The 14,014-nt window shown below is 52.7% G+C and overlaps 1 protein-coding gene across 8 annotated transcripts in view; it reads right to left on the bottom strand.

Annotated features, from left to right (window-relative positions):
* Window positions 1-1,092: 1,092 nt before the first annotated feature.
* ARNT2 (aryl hydrocarbon receptor nuclear translocator 2) overlaps window positions 1,093-14,014 on the bottom strand; it is a 202,780-nt gene continuing 189,858 nt past the window's right edge. For all 8 annotated transcript variants that reach the window (XM_059059151.2, XM_067030049.1, XM_067030048.1 and 5 more), the window contains exons 18-19: window positions 7,060-7,196; window positions 1,093-5,407 (exon numbers count right to left, since the gene is read on the bottom strand). In XM_059059151.2, coding sequence (XP_058915134.1) covers window positions 5,309-5,407; window positions 7,060-7,196 — 236 coding nt within the window. In that variant the 3' untranslated portion in view covers window positions 1,093-5,308. The remainder of the gene's footprint in view (window positions 5,408-7,059; window positions 7,197-14,014) is intronic.

Here is a 14,014-nt window from a genome sequence, read left to right on the forward strand (position 1 = left end):
TTGTCATTTAAATACACGTTTGCGACCTTTGAATTTTTAAAGTCCAATTTGTCATTTTATCCTTTTACAGGTCATGCGTTTGGTCTAGTAGCCAAGAAATCTATGCCTAACTCAAGGATGCAAAATTTTCTCCTGTGTATTTACTTTATTTTTTAAAATACTTTCTTCTTAAATAACCACAATCACTTGCTGATGGGGTGTGTGCACCACTTCTCAAAACTTGGAATCAGATGGACATCGTCACCTTCATTTTCTGTTCTGCACGGACTTTCCCTGCAGTACTTGCTTTTGTTTTGTTTGGCTGCGCTGTGTTGCTTGCTAGATCTTAGTTCCCCAACCAGGGATTGAACCTGGGCCTATGGCAGTGAAAGCACCGAGTCCTAACCACTGGACGGCAAGGGAATTCCCACCTCCCATGTGCAATTAAATATGTGTAGTTTCTTTTATGTCAATAGTAGCTCAATAACGCTGTAAAAAATAACAATGCTAAATGTCTGATGGAAAAGAGTTTCCAAGTGATTTTAGTCTGCCATTTTGCTAGAATCCAAATGGTCCTCTTTCAACAGAGAAGGTTAGATTCTGTAAGCATTTACTAGAAGTTTGAGCATATTAAAATACTAATTTAATTATGGGAAAATTTTAAAAAGAAAGAATTATTGTAGAGTGTTTGAAGAGGACAGTATATACAGGGTTTTGTAATGAGACCTAAGATCAAATCCTGGTTCTGTCATTTCCTTCCTGTGTGTTCTTAGATAAGTCACTTAACTTCTCTGAGTCCCAGTTTCTTAATCTATAAACCAGGAATAATATCCACATAGCAGAGGTTTATAATGATAATAAAAATTGCATTTGCAAAGTGCCTTCTAGAGGTCCTTGCCTAACATACAAAGCCAAGAATTATTAGTTTCTTTTTAAATTTTACATAGCTAGACCCCCTGACAGAGTCACTCTTTAGCATATGTGTATTCCACACCCTTTCCTGGCTACAACACAACACAGCCCTTAGGAAGCGTAATACGAGATAATCTCCCAAACTCCAAGAGTAGGTTCTACGAATTGTTCAATTACAAAGTTGGCCTGGGCTATTCAGCGTTCAGAGCAAAGCCATTTTTATTGTAATGAAATTTTAAAAGGCAGTTACATTAGTTACACATATACACAACTGACTTAATAATTGTTAGTCATAGAGAACATTCAAGAAATACAAATGATGATTTATCCACAGCACAGTTCACATTCATAAGAAGAAAGGTTAAAAGAGAAACGATTAAGTGCTTAAATTGTCCACTGAAGCTCATCTGTGAACTCTCTCGCTTTTGAAGGAAAATGAGATTGTTACTGGAAGCAGGCTGCCCTGTTCCTGTGAGACCTCCCTTTTCCCACCTCCACAGTCATCGGACCATAGGCTCTGGCCCCAAGACCCAGGCACACCTACATGTGAAAATGTGCCTGCATCGTGGCGTGATGCTGCTTCAAGTTGCCCCAGACGCCAGGTAGCCGAGGAAAAGGAGGACAGCCAGTTCCCTTCATATACAAGATGAGGATCTGGCACGGGGGGAAGGGTTGGAACGGACAAGTTGGGTTGTCCTGGCAAGTCAGGACACAGCGACCTCATGACCAAACCCATACTTCCTAGTAGAACAAGGAGCATTTCCATCCTGACTTGTAACTGGCTAGAGCTGTTAGGTGACTGGCTCGGTCTTGCTAATATGACAGGTCGTAACTGTTAGGGAGCAGGTGGGCCCAGTGGGGAGAGGTTCACTGCTCATCTGCTGGCCCAGGTACTGATGTGGCCGGAAGGGAAGACACTCATTTCCCCGGGGCCTGACTCATCTCTCAGCCAAGCCCGGCCGCAGCACTGATAGCGTCCAGGGTGGCTCATCTGGGGAACACGGTCTCTTTATTGGCACAGGAGATCCCCGCTCTCCGCAGTCAGTTCCATCAGCTATCAGAATCCTACTCGTTGCAACAGGTATTCAGGAAACAACAGAAGGGTTGAATTTGGTAAACCAGGAAGCAGAGAAGAATGTGGCTGTTTGTGATGCTCTATTGCTCCCTGAAACCAAAACTAAAGACAAAGCTAGTGGGAAGCAACACAGAGGCAGGGTGTTCTAGAACCTCCGGAGCCACTGTCACAGTTCCCTAACCGCGTCCAGGCCGAGCCTTAGCGTGGCTGCAGCTGTGTCCTCACCAATAGTTCAGGCAGCCACCGCGCGGCCCACCATGGGTGGAAAGCCTTCTGCTTTTGCTCAGCCGAAGGCCTAGTAGCTGTGAGATGAGGTGTGTGTGAGGAAGAGGGTCCCAGAGCCAAAGTCCTAGGTGTGCTCGCCTTCCCAACCCAGCTCTGCCTCCGTCTCCAGTAGGAGAGGGATCGGGGCCGAAGGCCACGCCAACGCAGGGGCCGTGGGCATCCTGGCCTCCTGGCTGGGCGGGACTGGCGAGGGAGGTTCTTCTGCAAACTGGGGTAATTAGATCCTCTAGGGCTTTAATTCTCACTCCAGCTTGTCTTAAAATTCTTTGGGGAGAGAATCCCTCGGGTGTGGGATCCTTTCGGTCTTCTCTGTTCCTTAAGTGGCCACATGGTGGCTTCTAAGAATCACAACCAAAGAGTGGAATGGGAATAGAGAAAATCGAGAACTCGAGCCGCGGGTCAGACTGCAGCCAGACTCCCCTCGCGGGCTCTGGGGACAAAGCTGGAAGGGGGACGTTGGGCCTATTTAGTCACGCTGCTCCCCCCTAGTTATGTCTGGCTTTCAGTCACCCATGAGTCCTCGCCTTCTAGGACCAAGAACTGAGTGGTCCTCACCCTAGATGCTGTGTAAGTGGGTGAAGTAGATGAAAGGTCCCTGGGGGCAAGGCTGTCCTGCCCTGTCCTTTTGCATCCCCTCGGCACCCAGCACAGCCCAGATGGGCTGGGCCTAGTCGGCGTGCCGACCAGTGTGTGCCCCTCAGAAAACCCCCAAGTGCCCTCTGAAACCAGAAGGAAAGACAAACATCCCCCCATCCCCCCCGTCAAACTTCCAAACCCAGAGACTACACGCCACAAAAAGTCCATTTTCATTTCACTTGAGAAACCATTCTTTGATCCAAAAGCTATTCTTGTGCCTTTCTGGGAAATAATTAAGCCCACCACCTAGGGCAGGCTCAGGGCTGGGGGTAGGGGTGGGCCGCGGCAGCCCCAGGGGCAGGGCACGCCAGGAAGCCCCTTCTGGTCTGGTACTGACAGGGTGTGTGGAGTTTCAGCCACTTGCCATTTTCCCAGAAGCCAAAAGGCTCCTAAGGGTAAAAGGATATCATGTGCGTCTAAAGCCCACGTCCAATCACCACTATATACAAAAGGATTAAGAGCCACTCTAGAAGCCCTAACGTCAGTGTTAATTTAGAGCCTAGGAATTAGGATCACACAAAGCTATCGGACAGAGGTATTCTCCTGAACAATGGTGGACTATTACAGCTGGGGCTCTCCAGGCAAGACTGGGTACGCACCCCCTCTGGATGCCAGCCAGGGCTGGGGTGTTAATGCAGACCTTCCAGAGGATGAGAGCAAACACTCTCCCCTGGCTCCTTCCTGCAGGCCAGGCTCACTCCGCGCTCAGGCAGCCTAGAAGCAACTCCATTCAGCCACGCACCGGGAGCGTTTCTCCCCTTTAGGAGTCGGTGAGCTGATGGGACGCTGATGCAGGACAGCAGCGTGACCATCAGGAAAGGAAGAGAACACGAGAGTTTCTTTCCTTAGCGTCAAGGGCATGCGAGGGGCAGAGGGAAGTGCCCCTTATGGAGGGGCACTTATAAGGGGCCCCATAAGGGCCCCTTATGGAGGGATGGATTCTTCAACTGATCTCCTCAAATCTGAGGGAAACACAACAAGCCAGGGACCAGGGGCTCAGAGGTCAGCCAGGTAGAAGCTTCTAGAAGTCAGCTCTTACTCTGTCTTGAGACCACCTGAGGAATTCAAGGCCCTGGCGAGTATGCGGCAGAATCAGAACCGGAACCCAAACTGGAGCCGGGAGTCCCGCCATCCCCACCCCACCCCCGCCTCCGCCCCCCCCGAGATGCCGCTGTTCCCAGACGGCTGAAGAGAGGAGGCTCGGACGGCCTGGTGGGGAACGTCTCAGAGCCCCTACCTCCACGCACCGGGTTCACCCCTCAGTCATCTCCAGAGGTCGGTCCCAAGAAAGCACCCTGTGGCACAGAAGGACCGGGAGGCCTGGGCGCCCTGCCCTCCCCCTCACACCCCCATGGGGGCCAGGCTCTCTGTGAGCTCAAGGGGTGCCCCCTGCAGCCATCGGGCGGGGACAAAGCCCGGCTCTCACCAACAGGGCAAGGATGAGAAACCCTGGCGGAACCAGGAGAGGCTGCTCTTCAGACACAGAGAAGAAAGGGTGGACACTCTCGTGGACTCTGAATCTGCACGCGGGGGGCTTGGACCAAAAAACTGACCCATCAAAGTGAGCAGCTCCCGGCCAGGACTCCTGGCGACGCTGTCAAGTGCCCGTGTGCTCAGTTCAGCCTGTCCGCCCGGCGCCCAGGCCCTGGGCCCTGCTTCCTCCGGCCACAGCGGGTCCTGCTCAGCTTGGACGGGGCTGCACATCCGGGACGTCACTCTCGCCACACACCCTGGATTCTAGACCCTCACTGTGGCCGCATACGACAGACACGGGGCACAACACATCCATCAGGACAAGGATTCACATCACACTGCACCAAGTACGCACGTCTCACAGCACGACGCACGCACAGACAGACGTGGCTGGGACAGGGCCTGGAGGAGCTGGCGTTGGCATCCCCCGCACCCGGCGTCCCCAGGCTCCTCCTCTCCAGCTTGAGAACAAAGCCTGTGCATCCTGCTCACCTCTATTCCCAACACCCCGCAAGCCCCACCCGGACACAGGAGTTCAAGGCCAGAAGAAACCAGATTCCAGCTTCCTGGGCAGGCCTGAGGGTGCGGCTTGGGCTCTCTGAGCTGTAACTGAACTTTTTATAGATGAAAATTGTCTAATATGAGATTATTCACAACCGGATTTTAAGAACCCAATGGGCTCGCCTCCCAAGCACAGGCAGGTAAAATACAATAAATACAAGCAGCCCCCGACGCCTACCGGGCTCCTGGTCGGCGGCCAAGCAGCTGCAGCTGTGGGTTAGAAGCTGAGCAACACCACGGCGGTGAGGGGAACACGGGGGGCGAGATGTCTTCTGCTGGGGGTCCCGCGGCAGGGCAAGCAGGGCGCAGGGGGGGGGCCCGTTCACGTGGGCGTCGATGTCACAGCACGGGGGGTACTGCCCGGTGGAAGCCTCGCTCTGTCCGCAGCTACTCAGAAAACGGCGGGAACATGCCCAGGTCGGCAAAGTCTTCGATGTTATAGTTGCCGGTCCCCTGGGTTGGATCTCCTGGCATGGGCAGCATGTCCTGCAGGAGAGAAGAAAAGAAAGCGCAGGGGAGTGGGCTCATCCTCTGGGGCACCGGCACATCCCAGGAGCCCAGCCTTCCTGCCGCCCTCACGGTCATCTCTCTAAGGGGGCGGCCCAGGAACACGCCACGGGCCACCCGAGGGAATCTCTGAGACGGTCCTCAAATGTCTGAGGTCCTGGGAAGCTGTTCTCTCCTGGGAGCTGTCATTCCGGCACACAAACACAACTTCAGGACACAACCTTTCTCTACTTAAAACTGAGCCGGGACACAGGGTGGACAAGAGGCCCACCGGTGGGGAGACCCCAGCTTGGTGCCAAGCAAGGTACATAACAACCGATGATCAAAATGCAACAGCACTGCAACACGGGGAGGGGCAAAAGGAGGGCTACGTGCGTGAACAGCTGAGTGGCCTGTCTTCACTGTGTGTATCTAGGGCAAGGCCAAATCCCTGCAAGGTCAGACTTCACCCTTAACAAGTCCTTCAAGTTCTCTGGGCCTCAGACTACCCATCCGGAAAATCCGAGGAGCTATATTTCAATCCCTTATGGCAAATTTCCCAAAGTGTGTTGTGTCCAACTCTTGGCCCATGAGATACTCTGGGAGGAAAGAATTCTGTGGACAAACGAGTTTGGGAAACAAGGTATACTTTGCCTGCCTCCTAAAAATCCTCAGTCCTCGTTAGTATAATAAAGGCTCTGATAAGTCCTGCAGTCAAGAAACCGAATAACTGTTTAATCATGTTTCACAAACTTATCTGACCAAGAATTCTTTTTAGCATCGTGACCATGAAGAACCAGGTTAGGGAATTCTGCCTTACATGGCAGTTGTGAGGCATAAGGATGGGCCAGGGCTGAGCCTTATGGATGGAGGAAGGAGGGGGCTAATCATTATAGGTCAGGGTACCTCTCTGCATATGTAAAAGGATTCTGCCTCTTTGGGGACCTGGAGTGACATCTGGGTTCTAGACCTTTGTCTCTGAAGATGCTGCTCGACCTGGCGGGGAGGGCGCTTGGGATGAGGGTGGGGTAAACGGAAAGAAAGCTCTCCCTTGCGAAGGGGGATCTTAGTCTGCGGGTCTCAGAGCCCGACCCCCAGGTGCTTCCTCCCCCATCCTTGCTCTGCGGGGCAGGCTCTGGGACATGCCAGAAGGCACCTGGGGCTCTTGTTAGGAGGTGTTCCTCCCTCATGAAGACCTGGTGGGGTGGACGGAGCGTCAGCCGGTTCGTGCCCCCGACAGGAGCCTTTCCCCAGTGAGAACTCTTCTGGCTGAAAAGCGGAGCTCCGAACACCCCGAAGGGGCTGAGTCCTGCGCCGCGGGGCTGCGGCGGTGCCCACCGCTGCTGCCGCAGACTTAGGTCAGGGCTGCCCCAGGCGCGAGGGATGGGCCGGGAATGGCTCAAAAAACTCAGAGCGGCAAGGCCCCCAGGCAGCCTCAACCAGCAATACCTGCGCGGAACTCACGAGAAGAGCCGAGCCTCCTACTCCCGGACCCCCTCAAGCCAGGGCTGCTACCCTCCCTGGGAGGGGCCGGCACTCACAGTCTCCATCGGCAGGCAGGCAGTCGTGCTGTGGCAGGGAGGCAGAGACCCAGGGGGGAGGAAGCAGAGGGGGCCGCCGGTACCTACGGAGGGCGGTGCTCGCTGATTTACCTGGAACACTTCCGCCTGACCCGGCTGCTGGTGGGAGTGCTGCTCACCGCTCTGCTGTCCGTGGTGCTGGCTTTGCCACTGCGACCAGACTTCGGAGGGCCGCCCTTGGAACTGCCCGCTACCTTGTCCACTTTCAGCTGAAAGATCCGACGCACAGGACACTTCCTTTAAAAGCCATCCCGTGGCTCTGGGAGACCTAAGAACCACTGCAGCCCAGAGGGTCCCACATTTCTGAAAGGCGCGTTCCATCCAGAGCTGGCTGACTGCGTTTGCTGTCCCCCTCTCTCTCACGCTGGCTGACAGATAAGAAGTTGGCTGTGCACCCGAGAGCTGGATGGGTGAAACAGGAAAGGGGGCTCTCTGGCGAAGCGTGCAGGGACCGGCCGGACAGGGTGGCTCTCCCTGCGTGCACCTGCCAGGTGACCAGGGCCGGAAGCCTCAGAGCCCTCGGCCCTTTGTGACCACTGTTGGAGGCTTGCTTCCGTGGGGCCTGTCTGTGGCTGAGAGCAGCCCTCTCCTTGACATGCACGAGAAGGGAGAGGCGGGCCCTGCCACTCTGGATGCCCCTCGGCTCACAGGCTGCTCTTCAGAGGAACCTGGCCCTGACAGAGGAAGAGCCTCACTCAGTAAGCCCTGACCTCCAGCAGCCTCGCTGCCTTTTGGGCAACTTGGCTGAAGCCACGTGTGGGGCTCCGCAAGGTCCTTCCACGGGGGCCAAGAGCCGTGGCCCTTTCTGTCCATCTCTTTAGCTGAGGGTTTCTCAGCACCGCTGGTTTGGAAGGAAAGGCATTTGGGTGCAGCTTAGACAAGAAGACAGGTCTCTTTGTGGGTATCAGCAAATTATAATTTGTAAGTGACAGCAACCTTGCTTCCGTCTACACTTTACAAAAAATACCCAATGGGGGGCTTCCCTGGTGGCGCAGTGGTTGAGAATCCGCCTGCCGAAGCAGGGGACACGGGTTCGTGCCCCGGTCCGGGAAGATCCCACGTGCCGCAGATTGGCTGGGCCCGTGAGCCATGGCCGCTGCGCCTGCGCGTCCGGAGCCTGTAGTCCGCAACGGGAGAGGCCACAACAGTGAGAGGCCCGCGTACCGCAAAAAAAAAAAAAAAAAAAAAAAAAAACAAAAAACCCAATGGAAAAACAGAAACTAAGAAAAATGAGCAGAATTTTGTCTAAAACATTTAAAGATTCAACTCGAGGCGGGGAGTTTATCCTAAGGTGTATAAAAAAAAAAGAAAAAAAAAAAACACAGGAACTTTTTCTTGTTCCAAACCATTCAATAACGTTCTGGAGGCAATGGGCTCACTGTCAAGCTCTGGGTGGCAGGACAGGCCCCATCGTGGCTCCACTTGTCCTTCCAACAATCCTACCGATCACAGGAGAGACCCTACTCACCACCTGATGAGTGAACACTGGGTTAAATCTGGGGGAAGATTAAATAGATAAACCCCTTTCTCTCTCACACATACATCTCACCTACTGCCTGAGATATAAACGGCTTTAATAAGACATACACTCCCTTGAATGCTTCACCACTGGTGCCTTTCGAGCTTTGCACGATCACAGATGGTAAAGGGGTTTAGAAAATCAGGGAAGGATACCATTCCCTATTTCAGCACAAGAGGGATTTAAATCTATCGTGCGTGTAGGATTCTGTTGTTAAAAAAAAAAATGCGTCTGGCTTTGCTGAAATGCCTTTACCTAAGCCTCTCTCATGAGACTCCCTGGGCCAGGAGGAACTCTTTCATAGCATCACGTCCCCTGGCCCAGTTCTGGAATGGGACGATCTAGAACAGGCCTGGTATGGCAAGATTAAACGCACAGCAGCCCCAGCTGGCGCAGTGAGGGAAGCCCCACTGGACAGACACTCGGCCTCCATCCTGGAGGCCCAGGAGGCTAAGCACAAGCTGGGCCACCTGTTGCTCGGAGGGAGGATGGATGGACCCAGCCAGCTCTGCTGAAAGCAAGGCTGGGGCAGAGCATGGGGCCTGTCCTCACATATTCGGAGAAGCCTGCCTCTCAGGAGTCCTCCACGACCTTCCTGCCACAGTGATTCCCTGCTGGAGTCATGCCCATATCATGAATTAATTCTCTCCACTCTTCCTTCTGACGTGGCCTGAAGTGTGTCTCCCAAATTCATATGCGGAAGGTCCAGCCATCGGTATCTCAGACTGTGACTGTATTCAGAGAAGGGGCCTTTAAAGAGGCAGTTAAGGGGACTTCCCTGGTGGTCCCGTGGTTAAGAATCCATCTTCCAATGCAGGGAACATGGGTTCGATCCCTAGTTGGGGAACTAAGATCCCACATGCCACGGGGCGACTAAGCCCGCATGCCACAACTAGAGAGCCCCTGCGCCACAGCTAGAGAGAAGCCCGCGGGCCGCAACTAAGATCCCGCATGCCGCAACTAAGACTCGACGCGGGAAAATAAATAAATAAATAAATGCTTTTAAAAAAGAGACAACTGAGGTGAGATGAGCTCATACGGGTGGACCCTGATCCAATATGACCGGTGTTCTTATAAGAAGAAGAAATCCGGACACAGGCACAGAGGGAAGACCATGTGAAGACCCAGGGAGAAGGTGGCCATCTACAAGACAAAGAGAGAGAGGCCTCAGAAGAAACCCACCCTGCTGACACCTTGATCTCAGACCTCCAGCCTCCAGAACGGTGAGGAAGTAAGTCTCTGATGTTTAAGACCCCCAGCCTGCGGTATTTTGTGATGGCGGCCCTAGCAGAGGAATACAGGCTCCTCAAGCTCCATGTCTACCTCTCCTTCCCTTTGCTGTCCATACACACAGCATCTTCTCACCTTTCCCTCCCGCCGCTCACGCTCCGCAATCACTCTGCAGTGAAGTCTGTATAGCCGAGCCCAACCCAACAGAAATTCAAATTCCATTCTCATTGTTAAGCTCTCTTGGGTATCGACACTTATGACCACCACCTTCTTGGAACTGTTTGGTTGACTTCTCCGACTACACCTGAGTTTGGTTTCACCACCTCCTATGCCACTCCTTGCCAGGTGCCCCCTGGCTCTTACATACGTCTCTGCCCCTTAACATGGGCTGAATGCAGAGGTCTGAGTTAGGCCTTCCCTTTGATCAGCAGACAAGATGGGGGCAACTCTTCTATCCCCATGAACTAACTGATTCATTGATTCATTGGGCAGATATTTCCCGAGCTCCCGCTCTGACCCAGCCCCCAGGCGAGTATTATACATACACTGGGAAACAAGACAGCTCCTAGGAGCTTACAGCGTGGTCGGGGGAGAGGAGTAAGCAGCTATGTCCATCCAGTTGTAAGCTGCTATAAGAAGGTTGAACAGAGCTGGAATAAAAATCTCTTAGGAGGGATACCTAACCTAGTTATGGCAAGTAGAAAATGCTTTTCAGAGACTTCACTTGAGAGCAGAAGGGGAATAGTTAGTAGTTAACCAGGCGTAAGGCTTGGAGGTGGGGTTAAAAAGCACTCCAGACACAGGATCAGTCTGTACAAGAGCTGGCGGTGAAGAGGGTCCGTTCCACCCAGGGACCTACAGGAGGTTCTGGATGCCAAAGGGCCCAGAGAATTGTGGGCCAGATGGAGGGCACACCAGAGGTCAGGTCCCACACCATGAGGGTGACGGATTTTGAGGGCAGCAGAGAACTGCTAAAGGCTCTTAAGCTGGGGTGCGTCACACACAGACCTTCACGTGTGGGAAGGTCACTCTGTCAGAGGACGAGGGGACAAGGTGAGGGGGAAGAAGCCCAGGTAGCACGAGGCTGCGGGAGTAATCCTTGCAGGAGATGACAGTAGCACCAGATGTGAGGTGGAGAGAGGTGGATGGATCTGAGGTATTCTGGAGAAAGAGGTGCCAGGACTTGTGGACTGATGTTTGGCTGTGCTGAGGGCCGTGAAAGGAGGACCTGGGAGTGGCAAACTCACGTCTCACATCTCTGGTGGTGTTTACAGCGCAGCTTCTCTCCCAAGCTTCGGGTCCATCTCTCCACCTTAGGAGACGTGTCTAAACAGTATGACAGACACCTTGGACCCCTCACGCCTAAAACAACTGTCCCACCTCCTCAGACAGCCCAGACAGGGACACCACGCCTGTCAACTCTTTGCTCTCACCCACCCCTCACGTCCAGTCACTCACTGGGTTCCGCTGCATCCCCAATCCCCAACACCCCTCCACCCAGTCTCCTTCGCTCCATCCATTCTCACAGTCGCCACCAGTGCTCCGAGCCGGGCCAGCACCCAATCTCCCCCAGACCCACGCAGCTACCGCGGTGGTTTTCCTACGACGGCATCCACCGCTTAGAAACTAACACAGTCACCCCTCGCCACACACCCCCACCCCATGGGAGTTCCCTGCCGGCCCAGTGGTCAGGACCTGGTGCTTTCACTGCCGTGGTCCCGGGTTCAATCCCTGGCCGGGAAACTAAGATCCCACAAGCCACGCGGCGCAGCCAAAACAAAACAAAACAAAACAATACAGTCCCCCACCACCCACGTGCCTCCGAGGGGGCACACTCGAGCCTTCGGCATATGGTTCCTGTGTTTCAAACCCCATCTCCCCCTTCTTTGTGCCCCCAGCCCCTCTCACCCTACTCACATGCCGCTGCAGACTCACCCCCCGCCCCAAACACTGCACACCGCTCCGTCTCTGTGCTGCTGCACCTGTGGTCGCTCTGTTGTGGGCATCCTTCCCCTGCTCTGTGCCTGCATGGATCTATTTATGCTCAAAGTCCCGACTGAACGTGACCCTGCACGACCGATTCCCTCAGTCATTCTGTCTTCTTCCCTCCTCTGCAGCACTTGCACTGCCTCCCAAGAGGCACCATCCCAAATGGTGCCCCTAATGCTACACTGACTCATCCCCAGATCCTGAGTAACTTAAGGCCAGAGATCTTATCTACATCTGTCCCAGGCCTTACCGAGTATACTGCCTGGAATAAAGGAGGCTTTGATAAGTATCTGCTGAAGGCAAGAATAAAGGAATGGAAAAAGGAAGGGAAAGAGGGGAGAAGAAGGCAGAAACATGAACATTCTATACACTTTTACTTCTATTCCCCTTTGAGGCTTCCTGGACATCGCTGACTTATAATGAAACAAAAACACATTCTCTCATCAGTCTTCCTGGGTGACAGCCAGAGACAGGGTAGGGTGGAGGGGGCGTGAAGATTAGAGGAAGGTTAGCTCTCCATTTGCATCTGGGGGTGATTCTATTAATTACAGGGACAAGATTTCAGAATAAAAATCCCTAAACTTCTGGGGAGGGAAGTGTTCTTCTTAAATGTGTGCAACAGAAAAAAATCAACTAACTGGATTGCTTTAGAAACAGCATAGACTAGTTAAGGAAGGAGGGAAAGGACTTAGTATTTTGGGAGTACTGACTGTGTGCTAGGCATCGTGCTGGGTATTTTCTAGACATTATTTCATTTCATTTCTTCTTCACTCTGACTCTAAGAGATGGATCCATCTTCCACATTTTGCAGACGAGGAAACCGGGGCTCAAAGATGTCAAGAAATATGCCCAACTCATTTAGCTTATACATGCCAGAGGCAGGGTTTGAACCTAATCTTTCTGACACTGAAGCCCACGTGCATTCATTTGATAAATACAGCTTTCATACCGAACCCTGACCCTGCACCTGACACGGAGCAGTGTGTTGGGTATGCAATGGATTGCAGTGGCCCAACCCACTGAGAAAGAAAGATGGGTACTTAGGCAATTGGAATTGTTAAGAGTGCTTATAAGGGCAGTGTGGAGGGACAAAGGAGCGAGACCTAACTCAGTCTGCATCTTCCTGGAGAAAGTTACATCCAAAGATGATCTGCAGGATGAGTTCCCCGGCCATGTGGTGGGAGAGTTAAAGGGGAAAGCCCTCCATTCAGCCTCTGCTACTGAAATTTTTCCTGAGCTGCATTAGTGACCTCTCTGATTCAATAATGAGTAATAACTACGACATGACCTCTCCCGGATGACAGAGCCATGTGGGGTCTTAGCCTAAACCCTGGCCCTGACTGACCTGCCTGCATACAGATGGTGAACAGGGCATTGTTCATGGCCTGCCCTCAAGATGTACCCACAAGTTTCTTTCTGGAAAAAGCCCCAGTGTTAACCAACATCCTTGTGTTGCCTTATTGCCCCCAAAGCCATGTATATGGCTGCAAACCATGAGCTAGGTTCTAGCCATGCTCTGTTTCTTGTGTTCTGTGGGCTTCCTGAGCAAGGCCTAGGCTGCTACAGTCCCGGCTGGATGCCCGGGCCACCTGCCAGCCCAGGGGTCCAAATAGAATATATTTTTAGGCTGCTGCAATCTGGGCCAACTGGGTGGGCTTTTAAACCAAAAGTCAGAATATTGAGGAGCTTGTAGATTTCTAGGTTGTAGAGGGAAGGGGATGCCAACTTCCTTAAAAGAAAAATTCATTGGCACTCGATGCTATAATGTCACTTTTGCTAACTAACATTTTCGGTGAGATTCATCTGATTTGGAAATTGCCCTAAGAGTCAAGGTTCACTTGAAGTCCAGCTCAGAGGTCCTAAGTGGTTGGGTTGAGCTCAGTGGCTCTCAAGCAGGGGTGACTTTGCCCCCTCACCCTGGACGGACAATTGTCAATGTCTAGAGACACTGCCCTTTGTCATAGGAGCCCTAATAAGCAGAGGCCAGGGATGCCGCTAAACACCCTCCGTGAGCAAACAAAGAATCACCTGGGGCCAAGTGTCCACAGCACTGCAGCTCAGAAGCCCTGCTGGATAAAGCCAACAAAGAGCACCAAAGGGGCAGCTTATCCTCTTACGAGCGCCTTCCAGGTAAAGGCCTCCCTGTGGTTCTCAGCCAAGAGCTGCACCTCACAACAAGGATCACATGCTTCGCACGATTTCTGGTTAAGATCTTGTCTTTTCATCACTAACTAGTAAGGGTGGGATGGTCTATAATTCCCTCAAGTTATAGAATTTGAAAAATTCCCA

This window comes from Kogia breviceps, chromosome 3 (genome assembly GCF_026419965.1).
Source record: "Kogia breviceps isolate mKogBre1 chromosome 3, mKogBre1 haplotype 1, whole genome shotgun sequence".
NCBI lineage: Eukaryota > Metazoa > Chordata > Mammalia > Artiodactyla > Physeteridae > Kogia > Kogia breviceps.